This window comes from Miniopterus schreibersii, assembly GCF_964146895.1.
Source record: "Miniopterus schreibersii genome assembly, chromosome: 8".
Taxonomy (NCBI): Eukaryota; Metazoa; Chordata; class Mammalia; order Chiroptera; family Miniopteridae; genus Miniopterus; species Miniopterus schreibersii.
Genome location: NC_138109.1, coordinates 17911864 through 17932296, shown reverse-complemented (window position 1 = coordinate 17932296; position 20433 = coordinate 17911864). Strand labels below are relative to the sequence as shown.

Below are 20433 nucleotides of genomic sequence, written 5' to 3'. Positions count from 1 at the left end.
TAAACAGACCCCACGAAACATCTGACCAGAAACCATTTATTTCCAAAGGAATTTAATATTTCTCAGAGTCCAAACTTTCTGTGAGTCCTGGCCCGGAAACTTTTCCACTGGAGATGCAGCTTTTTAAGCCTCAAACTCAAATTCAAAGTACTGTGGGTCGAAGTAGTGGATACGTACATAACCATCTTCTCCACCACTGCTATAGCTGAAAAGAGATAAACAGGGACAGTCACATGCCTGCTCTGGGGAAGGCAGGCCTGGGAGGCAGGGCATGGGAAAATGGCACGGAGCGGGCCTGTGGGGCAGGGACCAGACCTGGGCAGAGCTCAGCTCCCTTCACTGGGCCCTACCTCTTGCCATCAGGATGGAAGGCAACACTGTTGATAGGTCCAAAGTGACCCTTGACTCTTCCAAACTCTTCTTCGAAAGCCAAATGGAAGAATCTGGAGGAAAAAGGATGGTGAGAAGGGGCAGTCTATTCTCTCTCTATCCCCTTCCAAAATGCTCTGGAGGTACCACTCCCCAGCACAAACTATAAAGCGGAGAAACTGACAAGAGGAAACAAATGTGAACATTGAGTTAGGGGAAGACCAGGCCCAAATGTCTGCCTGCGCACAGAGTTACATGGTTTGTGTCCATTATGAAAGATACTCCATAAGGTTTCAATGCGGAAGAGCTCACTCTCCCTTTACCTGGCCTCAAACTTGCCAATCCTGGTGGAGGTGGTGGTTACATCCATGGCTTCCTGACCACCGCCCAGCACCACCTGAAGGGAAGAAGAAATGAGACAGTCCCAAAGGAGAGGCAAGCCCATTTTCTGTTTTCCTCCCCACTCCATAAACTTTTAATATCTCCCACATCAGACCGGGAGGATATAAGGGCAGGGACAAAGTGATACTTTGGCCACCCCCACCCCATCTTCTGGACTTCTCAATTGTTCGGCCTTGTTGATGCTCTGGGAATCTCCTCTCTGCCTGACATTATTCCCTCCCAAGTTCTATCTTAACTGCTGGACAAATATCTAGATCCTGGAAGCATTCAGAGGCTTTAGCAGGAGGCCTAGGTGGGGTTCCCTTACATGGTCATAGTTAGGAGAGAGGGCAGCTGAGTTGACGGGACGTTCTGTCCGGAAAGTCTTCTGATGTTCAAGGGTTGTGGAGTCAAAGAGCTGGAGAGAGAAGGCATGAGGGGAAATCTATAAAAGGAAACTTCTTGGGGGAAGTTGGGCAAGTTGAGAGCTGTGCAGGAGGATGGGAGCAGCCCTGCCAGATCCCTTGCCCAGGCTCACCTTGGCTGTGTTGTCTTTGGATGCAGTGACAAACATGGTCATGTCCCTGGATAACTGGATGTCATTGATTTGCCGGGAGTGCTCCTTAACATTCACCAACACCTCTCCAGACTGGGAAGGAAGAAGAGTGAGACTGGGACCAGCCCCAATCCCAATAGCCCCATTACTCAGCCAGGATTCTACACTTCTTCCTGTCCCATCAAGGGGCTGAGAGGTCTGGGCTGGGACTGCCTAAGTATCCCTGAGTCAACCTTTACTCCCTCTCCCAAACCCACATCCTAACCTGGCCCATGTGTACAAGTTGCACAAACACTGCTAGTCCATCTAGGAAAACACATGCTTATTGTGACAAATCTATGAACCTATTAATTAATCATTACATTACAATGGTAGAGCAGTTACCATTTATTCCTTTTTTTCAACAAATATTTATTGTACAGCTATTAACTGCCAAGCATTATGCTAAGAACTTAACAACACCTTACTTCATTTAATCCTTACAACAATTCTATCAAGTGGGTACTTTAAAAGGAAGACACTAAGGTTCAGAGAGGTGCTGTGACTTGGAGATCACACAAACACTAAGAGGTAGAGAGCCCAAGCTTATCCCTCTTCCCTGCCAGGGTCTGGGTCACACTCCATGAGGACTACTGCATGTCTACCTGTTCTTAGGTTTTTCCAAGGGGCCATTTCATCTGTTTTCCCTTCCTACAACCTGCTAGACTGTGTAGTACAAAGAGCAGAGTTGTGCTTGCTGAGTGACTGACTAACCTTTTTGGTATTACAGTCCAGCATTCCCCAGGAATGCAAGTACCCAAATCAGAAAAATCTCAGACAGCCTGGACTTTATCCTTTCTTCCCTGCAACCACTGAGTCCTCATCAGTCACCCTTAAATACCTCTTGACCATTAGGTACCCCATATCCCAATGGCTATTGCTTAGTTCAGGTCCATTCTCTAAGCTGTAGCCTGCAAAAGCTTTCTGAAGAGGAAATCTGATCATCAATAACCATTTAAAGATTCCCCACACCCTAAAGAAAAATCACTCCTTAACTCCGGACATAAAAAATCTAGTCCCTGCCCACCGTCCCCAATACTACATTCCAGTGATACCGGATTCTATTTTCTGAAGAACCAATACACTCCTTTAACTCTGTGCCTCCGTGTGGGCTCCTCCATTTATTCTCCATAGCTTAATGTATGTGCCACCTCCTCTGTGACAGAGGGCACTTTCTGCACTTGACTGAGACCTCTATGGTAACACAGCTCACAATCTGACTCGTGCTGTTTGCTAGTCTGTCTCCCCCTGGGGCAGGGCCCTCGAACTCAGTGATACTGGACAAATACTTAACTGTGATCATTATTAACAGATCTGAGAACTCTGTGAAAAGTTTTTCAAACACCTAATAGTATTAGATCCTTGAAACATTTTATAAACAGGCTCAGGGAAGTTATGTAACTTGCCCAAGATCACACAGCTCAAAAGTGGTAAAATCTGTATTTCAGTCCAGCTCTTGCTCTTAACCACTGTGCAATCCTGCCTCTTATAGGATGGTGGGCTCGGGCCCCACCCAGCCCCTTACCTTGGCACTATACTGGTTGAGCTCTCCACTCTCATGGCCCGCGATGATACACTCCCCTAGGGGTCCCCAAACGGCACTGGTGATCTTGGAGTCATTGCAAGGGATCTTCATGTAGGGCTCATTGTTGTCTGTGTGGGTCAGCAGATATCAGGCCCTGGGCTTCGGAGTTGCACCCTTCACCTCAACCCCAGCCCTAGGCCCAGACCTTACCGATTTGGCTGGGATCCCGCAGGTCAAAGAAGCTCACAAAGCACTGGTAGCCCATCTGCTTGTCCGTGGAGAACATGATGATATTGCCCCCAAAGTCAAAGCCACAGGTCCGGACAGCTGAATTGGTCTTGAGTAGGGCCAGCTGCTTCCCTGGGGTCAATAGAGTCTGGGCTACTCCTTCCCCCCGGCCATAACAGGGAGGAAACTAACCCTGCCTATCATCATGTCTCACTGTTTCTCCTGCTCTAGTGACTCCAGCCCACTACCCTCCGCTTCCTCACTGCCATGCTTTGGCTCAAGTCTCTGAACTTCTCCCAGTTTCTTCTCAGACATCCTGCTGTGGCACTGCTCGTAATGGAGTGCAAGACGTGTGTCTCCTCAGAAATGCGCTCCTCCATACCAAAGGCCTGCTCTAACTTCTCTGCATGTCCCCAGTGTTCAGCATAGACTTGGTACAGAAGTGGATACCCAGTAAATCTTTACTAAACTGAGCGCTTAACAGGATCCCGTCTTTAGTCTCGGTTCTTCTAATGCTCCCCACTGCCACCTGAGCTTGACAAACTTAACACAGACCACTCTTCCCTGCTCAAGGCCCTGCACAGCATGCCAAGCCTTACAGAACAAAGCCTAGCTCCTGAGTTTGGCATTCAAGCCTGTTCTGGCCCCAGCCTGCCTCACCTGCTCTACCGTCTCATTCGCCAAGAAGCAGGAACTCGGCTGGACCAGATGACTTGGACCGACACTTGCCATGCTTTTACTCCTGCATGTGTCAGTGATGACCTCTTTCTCATCCTTTAAGCTCTGCTCACATGACACTGACCTTGGGAAATCTCCCTAAGCTATGCTTCTATCCCATTCCAGGCAGTCAGTTGCCCCCCTTTGGCCTCCCACAGTGCTCTATGCCTCCTCTAACATACTTGTATCTTACTGTAGTGCCTCCTTTCTAGTCCATGTTCCTTATTTTCTCATCTGTTTCTTATTCCCTAGACTAGGAACCATCTCTGGATTTATCTCTATTTCCTCAGAACCTGTTTGCTTAAACAGTACACTATAGGTCCTCACTATTTGCTAAAAAAGTGAGCGACCCAGGCTTACCTGTTTCACAGTCCCAGAGACGACAGCTGTTGTCAGCTGAGCCGGTGAGGACATGTTTGGTGTCCCCTGAAGAGGGTGTTAAGAAACATGACCAAGTTCACCTGAGCCCAACTGAATCACCTCCCTGTTCAGCCCCAGAGAGCCCTCCTTCCTCCCTTACCTCAGGGCATTCTAATCTCCTCAACCAGAAACGGAACTTGTCCTAAATGTTCCCCTAACCAGTGAACAGACTGGGAGTAGGAAGTAGGTATCATTCTCTAGATGTGCAATTGCACCCCAAATTCCCAGCTCCAAGTCAATAGCCTCTCTGTTGCTGGCAGACCCTGGGAACATAAACTCTGAACAAAGACAAGGATACAGTCAGCATCTACACACCACACGGCTCCAGTATGGCCCATGTAGGTGCCCAGCCTCTCACCATTCACAGAGTACCACACATTGACAATCTGGAGGAGTCAAAGACAATGTGACAGGATGGTCACAACCAGGCAGAGAGATGGCTTCATATTCTGCCCAGGACCCCTCAGAGCCTCTAGCCAGGTCAGATTCTGTCCTCTCCTGTTCATCTCTTGGGAAACAGCAGATTGCTGGCAAAAAGATCAACTCCTGGGTTCTCCTTCTTCCTATAGGTAAGTGGCAGGGGAGTGAGGAGGCTCCCAGCCTTCCCCCAGACTCCTAAATCCTCAGAAGAAGCAAAGGTCAAGTTGAGTGCAAGTCTAGAAAAATGGGCTTTTTTTCTGTCTAAGTGGGAGCTGTTGGTAGTAGTGAAGCCTGAGTTTCAATCCCTGCTCTGCCAGTATCTCACTGTATTATCTCAAATACAGTGCTTCTCCTCTCTGAACTTTAATTTTCCCATCTATAAAATGGCCATGACAATAATGCCTTCTTCAAAGGATAGTTGTGAGGCTATTGCAATAAAATGTCTAAGGAATTTAAAATAAAAGTGACTAACATTAAATAGGCACTCACAGGCACCAGGTTCTGTGCTATGGCCTTTACTTGAATGATCTCCTTTAATCCTAAAGACAACTCCACGAGGGAGATACTATTAGTACCCATATTTTATAAAAAGGGAAACTCAAAGTTTAGAAAGGTTAAATAACATGCTCAGAATCACATTGCTGGTGGATGCAGGAGTTAGGATTGAAATCAAGTCTGTTTGGCTTCAGAGGCCCCACTATTAGCCACCAGAGTTTACTTTCTCCATATGGAGGTACTGTGGCAGGATAGTAAGAAGCTAGAAAAATTCCTGGGCAAGTGGAATGGGGAAACTGAGACAAGAAAATTAAACAAGGCTAAACATTTTGAACAAACTTACAGCCAGCTAGTGAAGAGCAAGACCTTATCTTCCCTAACCAAGGACACGAGAGCAAATGGTTTATACCTCTCCTCCCCAACCAGAAAATACATAGCTTAAATCATCCTGGTCTGGGAGACAGAGAACAGAGACCCAATTAATGACGTTTGTGTCAGCCAAACCCAAGGGCAGATGAAGTTGGGGAACAAATAACTAAAACCCATTAAAGCCAGACAGACCTAAGATAAAAGTAAAATAGGCCAAAGAATAATCCCAAACTCCCCTATATACTCATTTTAATGCATCAGCATATTAAAAATGTACTGGGAAAGCTGATGAATATTCTACTAAAACCTTCCCTAAGATTCTTGCCTGAAGATGAAAAAAGATAAAAAGCCCTCAGGACAGACTCAATGGGGGCTCACTCTAGAGCATGCCCATGCCCCTACGCAGGCATGAACTTAAAAAAAAATTGTTTTTTATTATGTTTTTACTGATTTCAGAGAGAGGAAGGAAGAGGGAGAGAGTGATAGAAACATCAATGATGAGAGAGAATCATCAGTCAGCTGCCTCCTGCACACCCTCTGCTGGGGATCGAGCCTGAAACCCCGGCATGTGTCCTGACCAGGAATCAAACCCTGATCTGGTTTACCGTAAATGCTCAACCACTGAGCAACACCGGCCAGCCTGGCCATGAACTTTTTATTTCTAAGGGTCCCCAGGTGACTTGCAGCCAGGGGAGCAGTGAGCAGTGGCAGCTCGACACAGGCTTACCTCCTGATCCTGTCCCCAAGGCCCCCTTTTTCTCTGACTTACCAGTGAGCTGACTGGGCTCACGTCTAGGCTCACTTCTAACACTGAGACCTTCACTTCCCAGTGAGCTGACAGCAGCCCTGCCTTGGCTCACTTTTCTCTAATAAGGTTTCTAGGGAGCCAAAGCAGAGCACTGCCTAGGCTCTCCCCTGTTGTTTCTTCCACCCTAACTTCTTCCTTTGTTTCACTGTCCCCAGCTTTAATAAATATACTCTCAAACCCATCTGGACTCCTGTTGCGAAATCTTTCCTACAAGAAATCAAGCAACCACACACTACAGGCGGGCCTGAGGCAGACCTGCTGCTGGCAGGCCCCTGTCAGTAACAGTACCTCAAAAGGCAGTAGTGTGAGGGACTGTTTGCATTCAGCGAGTGGCAGTTTGGGGCCCAGGAGGACTGCCTTAAATAAGACCAGGGACACCTTCATTAAGTTCTCTGTGCCCCTTGCTGCCCAAGGATCAGCTTTCCCCTCTAGAAATGGTCTGTTTCCCTATCCTGGTAGAATAGTTCTATTCTCCAGAATGATGTCGTGTCGTCGTCCCCCCCCCCCCCCCCCCCCCGCCTCTCCCGTTCCCTGACGAACTGACTCTCGTCCCGCCCCACTTCCACAATGGTCTCTTGCTTTTCTTCTTCCCAGCTACTCCCTTCTTCTACCAACAGAGTTCTATCCCACCTTTCCCAGTAGAATGCTCTCGCCCACCACCCCCTGATTGGTCATTCCCCACTTCTTAGAATGGGGAGCTCTTTGGTTCTCCGCTCGCGGCAAAACTGGCTTGTCCACCCATCACCGAGGCAAAAGGAACTCGCCCCCTCCCGGGCCCCCTCTGAAGAGTCCCGCCCGCCCGGCCTCCGGACGACGCTCACAGGGTCCTTGGCCACGGTGAAGAGGAGGTCTCCCTCGCGGTTGTACTTAATTTGCGTAATGGACCGCTCATGGCCCTGCAGCAGGATCGGCTTCTGTGGGGACAGGACGGGAGTGTCAGCGCCCAGAATCGGCCCTTGCCCGGGCCCGGGCCCCCCACGGCAAAACCTCCAACTCAGTGGAACTCACCATCCCTGCGGTGACGCCGGGAAAGAAGCAACGTGAGGAGGACCGGAACAGGCTTTGCACCACTTCCGGATTATGGGTCTCCGCCCTTTCGTTCCCGGAAGTGGAAGGAGCGGCGTTGCCATGGCGGCGTCTCTCGGTGTGTAGGCGCCCCATCTCCTTCGTGGGCTTCTCGCACCCACCCCCTCCCACTCCCCAAGTCCCTTACCCCAGGGTTCATGTCCTACTCTCCACTTTCATCACCTAACTCAGACCCTTGCTACGACTCCAAGTCCTGGGCTCCTGGATCCATCTCCCCAGCCTTCCGGGGTCTGCCCTACCCGCCAGTGGCACCCAGGGCGTGGGGGCGGTTAGCTAGGAATGGGAGACTGGAGGTGGCTGGGGCCGGCGAGCGGCGGTTTGGTGGCGGGGAGAGGGTCACTCGCATTGTCTTCCAGGGCAGGTGCTGGCTCTGGTGCTCGTGGCCGCTCTGTGGGGTGGCACACAGCCGCTGCTGAAGCGGGCCTCCTCCCGCCTGCAGCACGTTCATGAGCGGACCTGGGTCCGGCAGTTGCTGCAGGAAATGAAGACTCTCTTCCTGAATATTGAGGTGCGTCTGTGAATGACCTCTCGAGGGTAGCCGCTAAGAATTTGGTTTCCCAAAGGAAAGAACACACACAAAACACCACACACAAAAAAAGAATTTGGTCTCTGGAGTCAAATAGGTCTGGGTCAGAATCTACGCCTCTCCGCTGACCAACTAGAACCTCTTGGATAAATCACTTGTCTTCCTTTGAGCCTCAGTTTCATCATTTGTAAGATGGGAGTAATAATGGAACCACCTTATAGGGCAGCTGTGAAGATTAAGTGAGGTGGGCCTAGTACATAATTAGTGCTCGATCTATGGCTGCTATTTGATACTTTATTATGGTGATTTAACAGACATTTCCAGAGGGAGGAGGAAGGATAAAGAAGGCTATGGGGAATTACCTCCGACCCCAGCACTGCTAGTCTAGGTTTGTGAAAGATAAAACAGACACAACCACCTCTCAGGGCTAAGGGCTAAGAGAGGTACAGATAAAGTGCTGTGTGAGTTCAGAGGAAGGAGGCTGGAGTGAGGGGACTGGGAAGGGCTTGGAGGGAGTGACATTGGCATTCAGGGCCTTGCAGGATGGGGAGGATGGGAACTAGCAGGGCTGAGGGAGAGGGCATTCAGGGCAAAGGCATAAAGTTTAGTCAGTAGCTTTCCCTCTGCCCTGGAAGAGTCCTTTTCAGAGGGCTTAGTGGTCCCTGGGTCCTTATAGCTATTCCTCCCTCCAAGGAAAGGCATAGCTAGAAGCTCAAAGAAGGCAGTGCTGCTCAGTCAAGCAATCACACTGACTGGATTTCTTCTGTTTCCAGTACCTGGTGCCCTTTTTCCTCAACCAGTGTGGCTCCCTTCTCTACTACTTCACCTTGGCATCAACAGGTGGGTCTCTGCCTTAGAACTGCTGTGCTTAGTGGTGGAAGCCACTCATGAGTCACTTTGAGGAGGGTGCCTGCAACACCTTGTTTCCACGAGTGAAGGAGAGCCCACTGTCTCTGGTTCTGTCTTCTCACCCTCTTCTCTGAGCTGTAGGGCACAGCAGGCTGGTTGTCAGTACAGTGCCAGGTACTAGGGTCGGTTTGAAGCTGGCAGTTTTGTGCAGCAGCAGAGGAAAAAGGAAGGTTCATTTTGCAACTTGTTTCATTTTAAATCCTACATAGCATGTCAGTGTAGAAGGATTTGAAGCTGTATGTTACCTAAAGTTTATGCTTTTAAACTTTGCTATGAGACGTCCCTCTGCTGTAGCTTCACCTCTCCTGGAGGTTTACCCAGGTCCACCAGGGACTTGAGGGGAGTTTGGGCCCCAAATAGTTTTGGGGAACCCCTCAGAAACCATGGGAGGGTGAGGGTTAGGCAACCTCCAGACCTGCCACCTTGGCTTCAGCTAGAGTCACTCTACTTTCATCTGTTTTACATTTTGGGCTTCTCATAATGCTTCCTTTAAAAGAAAGTTTGAAAGCCTATGGCACTCCCTGTGTCCCAAGAATGCTGAACCCTCTCGCCAGCTGACAGTACTTAGCCATTTACCAAGCTTTTTTGTTTTTTTTAAAGATATATCTTTATTGATTTCAGAGAGGGAGCTCAGAGAGAGAGACAGAAGTATCAATGATGAGAGAGAGTCATTGACTGGCTGCCTCCTGCACATCCCCACTGGGGATCGAGCCCGCAACCTGGGCATGTGCCCTGACCCAGAATCGAATGCGATCTCCTGGATCCCAGGTTGGTGCTCAACCACTGAGGCACGCCTGGCCTGCCCCCCCCCCCTCCCCCGTTTACCAAGTTTTGAGCAAATTGCAGCTTTAGGATCCTGTTCTCACCACCTACTCTACCTCTATCCTTTAACACCCACCCATCTAATCCTCAGAACAGTGGTCACTATTAAGCATCTTCTTCAGCCAGGGTCTCTACATGCATTATCATATTTCATTTTACAACAACCCTATTGTAAGGAGATGTTATCTTGCTATCACTGTTTTACACATGGGGAACAGGCTCAGAGTGTCTGAATGACTTAACCAAGATTCCATAGGGAAACCGATGTCTGCCTCACTCCAGTGCCCTTGCTCTTCCATTAACCGGTTGCTTCCCTCTCTCATCTACTGTTGCAGACCAGTCCTCAGCAGCAGTGGCATTCAGTGGGAGATATGTAAACTTAAGGAAGTAGCTCTGAGTAGTAGGAGTTGTGTCAGTTTCTTGGATGGGTAATGCCAGCTATGGTGGGGCCTGGGAGGGGATGAGGAGCGAGATACTCCTTTCCTCTAACTGAAGCAGGTGAGGCCTGGGAGTGCTGGGAAAGAATGTACTGAGGAACCCACATGAGCATCCCAGTCTGCCTGGCTGTTGTGAGTTTTGTTGTAAACAAGTAACTCAGCTTAGTGTTTTGTTTTATTTTGGTATGTGTGTGGTAAGAACACTTAACATGAAATCTACCCTCTTAGCAAGTGTACAAAACTTAAGTGTAATACCTTTTAAGTTAACTGTGTTGTTAACTCCGTTAGTCTTTTTCAAGTTTGTTTATTGGGAGTCAGTTCTTTGGAAATTCAAAACTAAGGAATAGATCCTGGGCTATGGTGACCTCCACCTAAGGCCCAGCCCTGTGAGGCCTGTCCTGAGCAGGTACCTGGCCTCCTACCTTTGATATTTTTTTCTCTTCTTTAACTCCACAAGGCCTGAGCTTAAACAGAAACAATGTGTTTGACCTGCTGTTTTGGGTTGTTCATATCCATTAGTTCGGTAAGGGTACAGCTTTGGAGTCAGGCAGGTCTTGGTTTAAATCCTCAATTTGCCTCAATTTATGTGACTTTGACCCTTTGTTTCCTTTATCTATGCAAAGCAGTGTTGTTGTGGAGATTAAATGAGATATGTATTCAAAGCACCTAGCACATAATATATGCTTAATAAATGGTGGCTGTGTTTGGTATTGCAGTCATTCTGCTGTATCCTTTGGGCTTTGGGTGCCTGTCCGTCCAGATGTCCTTGAGATCTCAGGAGCTCTCTTTGAATGCAAAGATCTTATACTTATCAGCAAACCAGGGTGGTCCCAGACTTTGTAGTTCAGGTCTTCATGCTGGAATCCTGAGGGAGCACTGAATTTGGAGTCAGAACTGGATTTGAATCCTGAGCTTTACTGTGACTTCATCTGGGAAATGGGGTAATGAGATACCTTTTTTATTTATTTTTTAAAAAGGCTGTCTAGCCCTGGACAGTGTGGCTCAGTTGGTTAGGCGTCATCCCGTCCTGTGCACCAAAGGGTTGTGGGTACGATTCCCGGTCAGGGCACATGCCCAGGTTGTGGGCTCCATTCTTGTAGGGTGTGTGTGCAAGGGAGAGCCAATCGATGTTTCGCTCTCACATCGATGTTTTACTCTCTCCCTTCCTCTGTCTCTAAAAATCAATTTTTTAAAAAAAGGCTGTCTTGATGATGAAATGAAAGTGTTATGTGCTTAGAAAGACATTTTTTTGCATCTCAGTGATTCTTTTCAATCTTATCACTCAGATCTAACCCTAGCTGTGCCCATCAGTAACTCTCTGTCCATTGTCTTCACACTGATTGTCGGGAAGTTCCTTGGAGAAGACATTGGTGGAAAACGTAAGTCAGGCCACTGTAGGTGTGAGAAGCAGCTACTTGGACCTGAACACCCCTGGGTTAGTTCCTTCCCAGAGCCATCTCCCATGGGCGGGTGAGGAGAGGACCTTCCCCCATCCCTGCACCAGCTCTTACTGGTATGGCTGGGCTCAGGGCCCCTCAATTTCTACCCATTATCCCAGGAACACTTGCAGGCATGGTGCTCACCATAGCAGGAATTACACTCTGCATCACAAGCTCAGTGAACAAGACCCAGGGACAACTGTCTACCCTTTGAGTGAGCCAACGCCACCCTCCAGCTCTGCTCTCTCCAGGAAGCCCCTTGGGCCATGAGGTGCAGGTAGTGAGCAGGTGGACCTAGCACTTCCCCACTCAGCTTCCTCCTCATCTATGGGGATAATCACTACCTTGTGGATCACAATAAGAGAATAAGAGTGAAAGCGTTTTGTAACTTTCAAGAGCTGTTCAACAGCTAGGATTTAGCACAGGAGACTTCACACTCAACCTCAGCAACCTTTCGGCCCCAGCAGCTCTCTTCCTGCTGTCACATTAGGCCCCCTGCCCAGACACTATCACTATGGCCTGATCTGGACTATCACAGCAGCAGGGTGGATGGACTGCAGAACCTCAGTTGCACAGAGAGGGCCAGCTCATCTTCAAGCCAGAAATGCAAACAGGAGGCCTCCAGGATTGTCAGAAAGCCTTGGCTGGCAGTGGGGGCGAACTGAGGGGAGGAAGGTGCCTCAGAATGGCAGATGTAGGGGAGATGAGCTGTTAGCCTTGCATGTCCTACCCATGAGGTGGGTGGAAATCCTCAACTGTACCGCCCGTCTGAAACAGACACTTGTGAGCCCCAGCACTGCCTAACTCCAGCATTTGGTGCAATGCCTGGTGAGTAGTAGCCTGTAATAAATATATAGTAAACAGACGGACATTAGTAAGTATTCTTTTATTGTGACAGACCCACTCCCCAGTTTGTGATCTCTCCCAAGCTCAGTTGGCTACTCGTTTCTCTGGCCAGAGAACCCCATAGGAAATGGCCTCTGTGGCTAGGATTGCTCTGCTCAGAGAGCAAAGGAAGACTGGGCTGTGGGTTTAGATCAGAAGAATGGGGAGTGTCTGAGGGGGCTGAAGCATACCCTGTGAGCCCCGGGGAGTCACTGGTTCCTCTGGAACAGGCTGCTGGGGGCTGCAGAGTGGTGGTCCCCAGTTCCTGGCTGGGGCTGCTGCTCTCAAGATAGTAGAGCAGGGGCTGAGGTTGAGATTACTGCCCCAGCCCCAGGCTGGTTTTCCAGGGACACGGCCTCTTCCACTATCTGAGCTGTCATCTGGAGGAGGAGGAAGGCCATAGAGAGCGGAGCCACTAGCATCCCATGTCCAGCATCCAGCCCTCAGCTGAGTTTCCCAATCCCAGGAAAGGAAGAGACTTTTAGGAATTAGGATCTGCCCTCTCATTTAACAAGGTAGGAAGTGGGGCTCTGAGATGTTAGATCTGCTCACAGACACGGGGAAGAACTGTTCCTGGGACCCAGGGCTGACAGTTTCTGTTCACCTCAGAATTCCACCTGTCCCAACATACTGCTTCCAGCCCCAGCCCACCTGATCCAAGGGTTCCTCTGTCCAGGTGTCTTCATCATCTGCTACTTCCTGGGCCCCTTCTGTCTCCTTCCTTGGGTGGGGAGCCCCATATACTCCCTTGACTCCTGATGAGGGGGATAACATCGGCTGATACCCAGGCTGAGGAGCCCTCAGCATTCTTTCCCTTGACCTTCTCTACCAGCTCCTTCCCCTCCCCTGAGCCTTGCTCCTCATTACCTCAGAGAATGGCAGGGTAGTTCAGAAGCAGCCTTTGACCCCCAACCCCATCCCTTCCGAATCCCACTCATTTCTTTGAGTTTCCATGGGCTTCTTTCCATATGCCAAGTCCCTGTAAAGAAACAAGGGACTGGCCCTAGCCGGGGGGCTCGGTTGGTTGGAGTGTTGTCCGTACACCAAAAGGCTGCGGGTTCAATTCACAGTCAGGGCACATATCTAAGTTATGGGTTTGATCCCCAATCAGGGCCCATACAGGAGGCAACCCATTGATGTTTCTCACATCAATGTTTTTTTCTCTCTCTCCCTAAAGTCAATAAAAAACATATCGGGTGAGGATTAAAAGAGAGAGAGAGAGAGATGAGGGACTGAATATGCACATGGGAGAAAGTTCTGCTGAGGTCAGGGCTAGCATTCTGCTCCATGGACCATCCCCACAAAAACAGGGACCATGCCATGTCCCAGTGAGAAGGTGGCTGAGAAGGGCCTGGGTCCTGGGGCCCCTCACCTGATGGGAATGAGAGAGTGGGGAGCATGCTTCTTGGCTGAGTAGCCTGCTGGGGTCTGGCATAGAAAGCAGATCGCTCAATTTGGCTTGGTTCCTTTGGAGACGACTGGGTTTCCTGTGCCCTGTGGCCATGGGCCTGTAGAGGGGACACTGAGCATGGGTCACAGGCACTGGCTGTTCTTACTTTCTCTGCTCCCAGTCCAGGCTTGAATGCCCTTGGTGCCTGTGGGAGCTTGGAGAGGAGATGCTGTCCATCTTCATAGCCTGCATTCTCCTCCCCTGCTCCCTCTTCCCATCAGGCTGCCTTTTTGGGGACAGAGCAGCCTGTGCCTGGCACTCAAGAAGCCCATGGAAACCAGGCCATGCCTCCCTACACCCCATCTGATGCTCACTGGCTCATCTCATGGGAAATAAGCTCCTCTGGATCTTGCTGTACCAGATATGCAACTTCTCTCTCTCAGCATTGAAGCTGGTGAGAAGGCATTAGGTCCAGGAAGTCAGAGTCCTGAAGATCTTCAGAGAGCCTGGATGAGCTGACTTTCAGACCAGGTTCTGCTCTGGCCCTTACACCTCAATAACTGTGTCACCCTGAACAAATTACTTCACTCCTTTCAACTTCAATCTCTCCTGAAATGGGAATAATAACCACTCTTTCACAAGATTACTGAGAGGATGCAGTGAGATAAGGGCAGAGCCTGAGCTGGAGGAGGAGTCAGCCAGTCACTCTCCTTCCTTCCCCCAAGCTCCTTTGGCCTCACACATCACCTACCGCCTGCTTGTGGGGCCTAGACTTTGGGTCTGGAGGATGCCTGCAACGAAAAAGAAGACTTGTAGTAAGCAGAGGAAGCATGAGGTCAGGGTGGTTTAATCTGCTCTAACCAGCTACCCCCCACTGCACACATACATACCAGCAGCCCCTGGGCAGTGAGGGGCTGGGCACCAGCAGCTCCAGGTAGGGGAGGGCCTTGAACTCATCTTCTCCAACAGCCACATAGTAGCGGCCACTCACCAGAGCTGCTCTTGCTGACAGCTGGAGCCCCTCCAGGGTGCAGAGTCTAGGAGGGAGAGGTGAGCGGATAAGGGCCACTGGAAAAGATGCCTCTTCGTATGCCTCTTCGGCAGACTGTGAGGGGGTGGGTACAGCTATTCCAAGGTACTCTTTGGCCACTGGTCCTCCAGGCACCAGGGCCAGTCACCTAGGCTCTGCCCTGGCTCCAAGAGCTGGGCTAGAGGGGCCTCTCCCTGTGGTACAGAAGGAAATCCCATTTGGGGAAATGTGCTTTCCTTTTGCTTTTTCATCCTCAAGGACGGCCAAAACCAGGAAGGACACTCCCTTAGCAGACTTTTGGGCTTCCCCAGTCCCCATACTCACTTGCACACAGCTCCACTCTGTAATTCGGCCTTCTCGGTCAGGAGCCTCAACACTGTTTCCCAGTCCTCACTGGCAGCCTGGGACAGCTTCAGGCCAAATGGGGGACTTAACAGGTCCCCATTCCTGAACACACTGGGACAAAGAGCAGCCTGGTATGGGGAAGGGTCCCCAGAACTTCCTATGTGTTAAAGAAAGAAGGCTGCACAGGAGTCAGAAGATGGTCTAAGAACCAACCAGCGCATTGGTCCATTTTCACCCATTAAGCATGTTGGACTTTTTATATCCCCACCAGGGCCCAGGGGCTCCTGAAACAAACCCACACACATTTTCTTGGTTTCACTGAAACAAAAATCTATGCCCCTGCTCCCAACACCAGCACTTACTGGATATAGCAGGAGGAACTTGTAGGTAGCCTCCATCCAAGGGCCCCATTACCTGGGTGCTGAGTCACGGGACAACACTGAAACCCAAGTCAGATGAGAGTTGAGGTCTTTGGTTAGGGGTGGGTCAGTCCAAGGTGGGTAGGGTGAGGGAAAGGAACCAGACTGGGGCAGGAGAGGGGGTCATACCCTCATCAAAGGGTGCTTCTAACTCCCTAAATCACATTCTAACCACCCCCTACCCCATGTGTTTCACAGCTTCCTCTTTCCTTTAGGGATCACAGCCTGGAGATCGAGTGAAAGGCTGGGAAAGGAGCAAGGGATAGTGCCTTGAAATCTTACACCCAGGAAGCATAGCAGCTGTTCCAGGTGTGGAGACTCTCCCTATGGGACTGGCAGGTCCTCCCCTTTCCAGGGTCCCTGGTTTCCCAGACAAAATTGGGGGCAATCCCAAGAGGGGTGAAGACTTACCGGTAATCTGTTGCCTTTCTCACCTAGATCCTTCCTTCCTGGGGGCAAATAGCTGAAAGGACATAGGTCACACAGTCATACAGGGTAGCTGCCAGAGTTCAAGTTCAGGGCTGGAGCAGCTCACCAGCCATCCCGTCCCATTGGAACAGTCTCAATCATCTCAGTCCAGAAACAGATGTTGGCACCTGGAAGCTGTCTTAGTGTCCTGAGTCAGGCTGACACAAACCATAAGATTAAAGGTCGAGAGAAACTAGCTCATTAAGCATTCTACTGTATCTCAGAAAATTTCTCATTCATGATGTAGGTGGTTTTCTCTCATTCTGTATGAAACTCAAAGTTAAGTGACTCACCTAAAGTAACAAAGAAGTGACAAAGCCCTGATTCTGATTCTCTCTAGTGCCCAATCCCTTGCTCCTTAAATTACAGCAAGTAACTTCAGCTGGGAGCGGAATAGGACCTGGAAGCCAGATCTTAGTTGGAAGTTGATACTCAAATTCTTCTCTCATCTTGGAAGGCACCACTCCACCCTGCCAAGGGGGATGACCCCAGCCTAATGCAGAGCACGGGATGCCTCACACAGCAGGGTGGAGTGATGGATGAATTTAGTGTTTGGTGGTGGGAGAGGATCCAGTCAGGAAGAGCCTTTGGTAAAAGGGTCTTAGCCTGCAGAATTGTTTTCCTTCTCAGGCTGGTCCTGGCTGTGATGGGCATAAACGTGTCAGACTTCAACTCAAACTGTAGCTCCACTATTTGTTACTTGTTACCTAACTTTACGGTCTAAATTTATCCTTTTAAAGAATGGCGACAAGACCACCCCCTTCATAAGGTTGCTGCATTTATACCATATCAATTGTCTGCACATACATAGTAAGTACTGAACATGTGCTATTGCTATTGCTGTTACCTTCCTCCCCAGGCTCTTTGACTAGCCCCAGCCTACTCACGGCAGCTTGCAGAATCGTTCGAAGCCAGCAGCCACATACTGCCCTCCGTTCTGCAGGTCGGCCAGGGCAGTGACAGGGTGGCCATGACAAGGCGTGTACAGGGCACGAACAGCTACTGAGGCCTGCACAGCTGATGTTACCTCACTAAGGAAGGTCTCCATGGTAGGGAAGCGGCGTTGAGTGACCACCAGCTGGCGGCCTGGGCAGAAAGGGTCCCCATTCCGGTACACCACTACCCTCTTGGCTGCCATAGTGTATTCTCAGCTAGAGACGCAGAGCTGTTGCCAGGCAACTAAGGCAGGCCTGGGAGCAGTGCCAATCAGAAGTGGAGGCCTGTCCTCTCACTCAGGAATGCAGGGAGAGCCTCAGCAGGAACATCTATCTCCATTCAGGATCTTGTTCAATCTGCCCTTGGTGGGGCCTCAAAAGAGTACAGAGGGTGTGAACACTGTATGTGAAGGAAGATGCTGGGGCTGAGTGAGAGAGGCAGTGGCAGAGATCACACTGAAATACAGATGGTCCAATACTGGGTAGAGGGAGGACTTCTCAGAACCTCCTTGCCACTCTCAGCCCAAGGGCTGAGCTCAAAGGAGGATCAGCTTTGGAGGCTGTTTCCCAATGATGGCTGGTCTGTTCCCAGCCAGCTCTGGGGCACACGCCCCAGGCCAGTAGGCAGTGACAGGAAGGCCAAGTGTCCTAACTACAGGCAGAAAATAAATGCAACCGGGCTCAATATCAAAGAAAAACCTTTATTTTCCATCAGGTCTCCCACTTTACTTATTCAGGTAACTCCCCTGTCCTGAAACTTGAATTGAGCCACAGGCAGAGGATGAAAAAGTATCCTCCCTCTCCCTGTACTGGTGCCAACTCTCTGCTCCAGCTTCTCTTGGCCACACTGGCCACCAATGGCCAGGGGCAGGAGGTAGAGCTCATACCTGGGAGCTAGGATGAGGACCTGTCTCCTTGCCCTTTCATACCATCCCTTGGAACTTGAGCCCCCCCTGGTTCCCCAGGGTCTAGCCTGGTGGCCCTGTTTTCCACAGCCTGCCCCTCCAGTGGTTCTCTCCTATGCTGTCTGACCCTGTAAAAGACAGTTTCTCAGGTGGCTTTGATCTCCATGGTCCAGTCCTCTGGTTTTTCCATCCTTCAGAGCTAGGCTCATTGGAAGCTCTATCTCTGGAGCTTTTATTACTGGGAGTCTGGCCCTTGGGTGGTTTAGTCTTCCAGAGATCCAGACTACTATGTTCTGCCAAAGGCCCATCCCAGATGATACGGTTCTCTGAGAGGCCCAATTCTTGTGGCCTACCTCTTTGGCAATCAGGCTCTTTGTGGTCTGTCCTTTTGGGAGACTTATCTTCAATATTTGGGTCCGCACAGAGTGTGGGCAGCTGTATTCTGGCCTTTGCAGAACAGTGTCCTTTAGGTTTAAGGCCTTTGGGAGTCTGGTCCTCCATTTTTGTCAGCTGCAGGCAGGTCCCTCCAAAGGTCTGTTCCCCATGGTGTGGCTCTTTGGTGAGCCTGTTCTCTATGGCCTGGTTATCTGATGGTATGGGCAGCTGTGGTCCAACTTTCTTGCAGCATGGGTCTCTGTACTTGGCCCCAGCAGTGGTTTTATCTGTAGTGGCCAGTCTTTCTGGGGAAATGTGAGGTGGTGATTTGAGCCTCCAGTAAGAGTCATCCTCATGGTCTTGCTCTCCAGTTGTCTGATCTCTGTAGCACTGGACTTCCAGTGGTGGACCTGGCTGTGACCCAGCTCTCTCACAGGCCTGTCCCCTGTGGTCTAGGCTCGCCTCTGGGGATCTCAGTGTTGTTTGTTTGAGAATTAGGTACTGTTGGGGAAGAGAAAAGACACTGTACTAGGCAGGCCTGCATGGGTATGGCAGGAGGCTTTCCCCTAACTGCCACCCTTGGCTCTAAATGTGCACAAAGGGCTCCAAGTTAGTGCCTACCTCCTTACGGCTATTGATGGCCTGCTGTATCCACAGCAGTTCCATGGCCAAGTGGCTGCGGCGGTACTGGAGCTCCTGGAGCTCAGTCGGGCCGTGGGGCAGTCCTGGACCTGCAGCTTCTGTGAAGACGGGGGAAGAAGGGAGAAAGCCTTGAGGGGTAAACACTGGGCAATGGCCTAGCATTAGACCCTGGCACCCTTCCCCTGCCCACCCATGAGTTTCCCTCAACCAGGCAGAAGGAAGGAAGATAGGGATGCAGCATATCTAGGAAAAGCCTTTCACTTTTAAGGGGGGAAAGCGGAGGTCCAGAGAGGGTCAGGGGCTTGCCCTGATCTAGGCAGCAAGGTACCTGGGTTCTCCATCCTTGACATATCTCTGGTCTCCTCTTGGCTGGGTTTCCTGGTTTTCCTGCTCTGCTCATCCTGAAGCCAGGGGCTGTCATCTCTGCAGTGAAGACTTTCTGAGTTTGCTGAGCTCTCTCCTGACTTCAGCATCATCTTCTCCCGGATGGCCTCTTTCTCAGGCTCCTTACATGGGAAGCAGCTCCATAGTTCCTGCTCTGGCTTTGGTACCCTCTCTCCGGCTTTCCAGGTCCGATGAGTTTTTGCCTTCTGAGAAATCAGTCAGAGGTATGAGTGCCCCAGGGCTAAACCCTTTAAGTATCTGGGTGCCATGATTTAGCTCACAAGTTGGTGGGGATTCAGGATTGGGGTGTGAGGAGGTAAGTCTGCTGCCTCTTCCATGGAGAAAAGCTTGTCAGCAGGAAGGGTGGTCTACCATTTTTTTGAATCCCCTACCCAGGTCCCTTCTCCCCCTGGGGTGTGTACTACCTGTGGGAGAAACTGGGGCCTGGGAATCCAGCCCTCATTCCACTGTAGTGTGCCCAGATCACCCTCGATCTCTCGTACAACAGCCTCATACTCAGCCCGTAGACTCTGGAAGTGGCGTCGGACCAGGAAACCTCGGACGCAGGCCTGATGTGGAAAAGGAGCGGAAAGGAAACCCTCATCACTGCAAAAGTGGAGGCATCTTTAGGGATTCTCCTGGGGAGGTCATCCCAGTGGCTGCCAGAGGGGACCCGGCCACCGGGAAAGGATAGGTGACGTTGTGCGCTGGGACTTCCGGGCTTCAAGGGAGTACGTTGGACTGGATCCCTCTCTTCGATTTAAGGACCCCTTCCTACCATCTCCATGATCCTGCATGAGCATGTGGTGGGAGTGCGTAGGGATCCGTGAGTTCCAGCCTTCAGGGTGGTGGGAGTGGGTCGGTATCTCAAGAGGTGGGCACGCGAGTAGGTAACTAAACGTGAAAGCCTTATCCGGGCCCACGGTCCCAGTTCGAGATCCCATGGGGGTAATCATGTGCGCCCGCCCGCCCGGTACCTGCAGCACCGCCACCTTCCGAAGCAGCTGCTCCCGCTCCATCCCGCGTCAACTGCCCGCCGGCTGCCGCGGCGCCTACCTAGTGCGTCACTAGCCCGCCCCGCCCCTGGCGAGCGCCGGCCCCGCCCCACC

General features: G+C 50.6%; 4 protein-coding genes across 12 annotated transcripts; 1 reads left to right on the top strand and 3 right to left on the bottom strand.

Moving 5' to 3' along the window:
* Window positions 1-20: 20 nt before the first annotated feature.
* On the bottom strand, window positions 21-7457 carry EIF3I (eukaryotic translation initiation factor 3 subunit I; the record flags this gene model as incomplete). The annotated part of the gene is given in 12 exon segments (XM_081145863.1): window positions 21-205; window positions 351-443; window positions 693-766; window positions 1079-1168; window positions 1289-1399; window positions 2871-2998; window positions 3081-3230; window positions 4176-4241; window positions 4534-4621; window positions 7149-7241; window positions 7336-7442; window positions 7445-7457. Coding segments are annotated over 12 exon segments (1095 nt in total). The 3' UTR covers window positions 21-123.
* TMEM234 (transmembrane protein 234) lies at window positions 7429-16284 on the top strand. 3 transcript variants are annotated; one of them, XM_081145871.1, is made up of 6 exons: window positions 7429-7471; window positions 7770-7921; window positions 8713-8779; window positions 11394-11486; window positions 15831-15924; window positions 16054-16284. In XM_081145871.1, the coding sequence occupies exons 1-5, from the start codon at window positions 7456-7458 to the stop codon at window positions 15887-15889; spliced, it is 387 nt and encodes a 128-aa protein (XP_081001997.1). In that variant the 5' UTR covers window positions 7429-7455; the 3' UTR covers window positions 15890-15924; window positions 16054-16284. The 3 variants fall into 3 exon arrangements, with proteins under 3 accessions (XP_081001997.1, XP_081001998.1, XP_081001996.1); XM_081145872.1 differs by lacking the exon at window positions 16054-16284 and having other exon boundaries at window positions 15814-15924; XM_081145870.1 differs by lacking the exons at window positions 15831-15924; window positions 16054-16284 and adding an exon at window positions 11666-12411.
* On the bottom strand, window positions 12414-17534 carry DCDC2B (doublecortin domain containing 2B). Of its 6 annotated transcripts, none has more exons than XM_081145864.1 (9): window positions 16971-17534; window positions 16027-16078; window positions 15559-15635; window positions 15176-15307; window positions 14712-14858; window positions 14573-14630; window positions 13804-13939; window positions 13083-13186; window positions 12414-12811 (listed from the first exon to the last, which is right to left on the bottom strand). In XM_081145864.1, exons 1-9 carry the CDS (start codon window positions 17219-17221, stop codon window positions 12716-12718), a joined length of 1053 nt encoding a protein of 350 aa, XP_081001990.1. In that variant the 5' UTR covers window positions 17222-17534; the 3' UTR covers window positions 12414-12715. The 6 variants fall into 6 exon arrangements, with proteins under 6 accessions (XP_081001990.1, XP_081001991.1, XP_081001995.1 ...); XM_081145865.1 differs by having other exon boundaries at window positions 14573-14612; XM_081145869.1 differs by having other exon boundaries at window positions 14573-14612; window positions 17111-17226.
* Window positions 17535-17700: 166 nt separating this feature from the next.
* On the bottom strand, window positions 17701-20374 carry IQCC (IQ motif containing C). 2 transcript variants are annotated; one of them, XM_081145861.1, is made up of 5 exons: window positions 20302-20374; window positions 19750-19893; window positions 19269-19530; window positions 18920-19038; window positions 17701-18799 (listed from the first exon to the last, which is right to left on the bottom strand). In XM_081145861.1, exons 1-5 carry the CDS (start codon window positions 20341-20343, stop codon window positions 17987-17989), a joined length of 1380 nt encoding a protein of 459 aa, XP_081001987.1. In that variant the 5' UTR covers window positions 20344-20374; the 3' UTR covers window positions 17701-17986. The 2 variants fall into 2 exon arrangements, with proteins under 2 accessions (XP_081001987.1, XP_081001988.1); XM_081145862.1 differs by having other exon boundaries at window positions 20103-20362.
* Window positions 20375-20433: the final 59 nt, after the last annotated feature.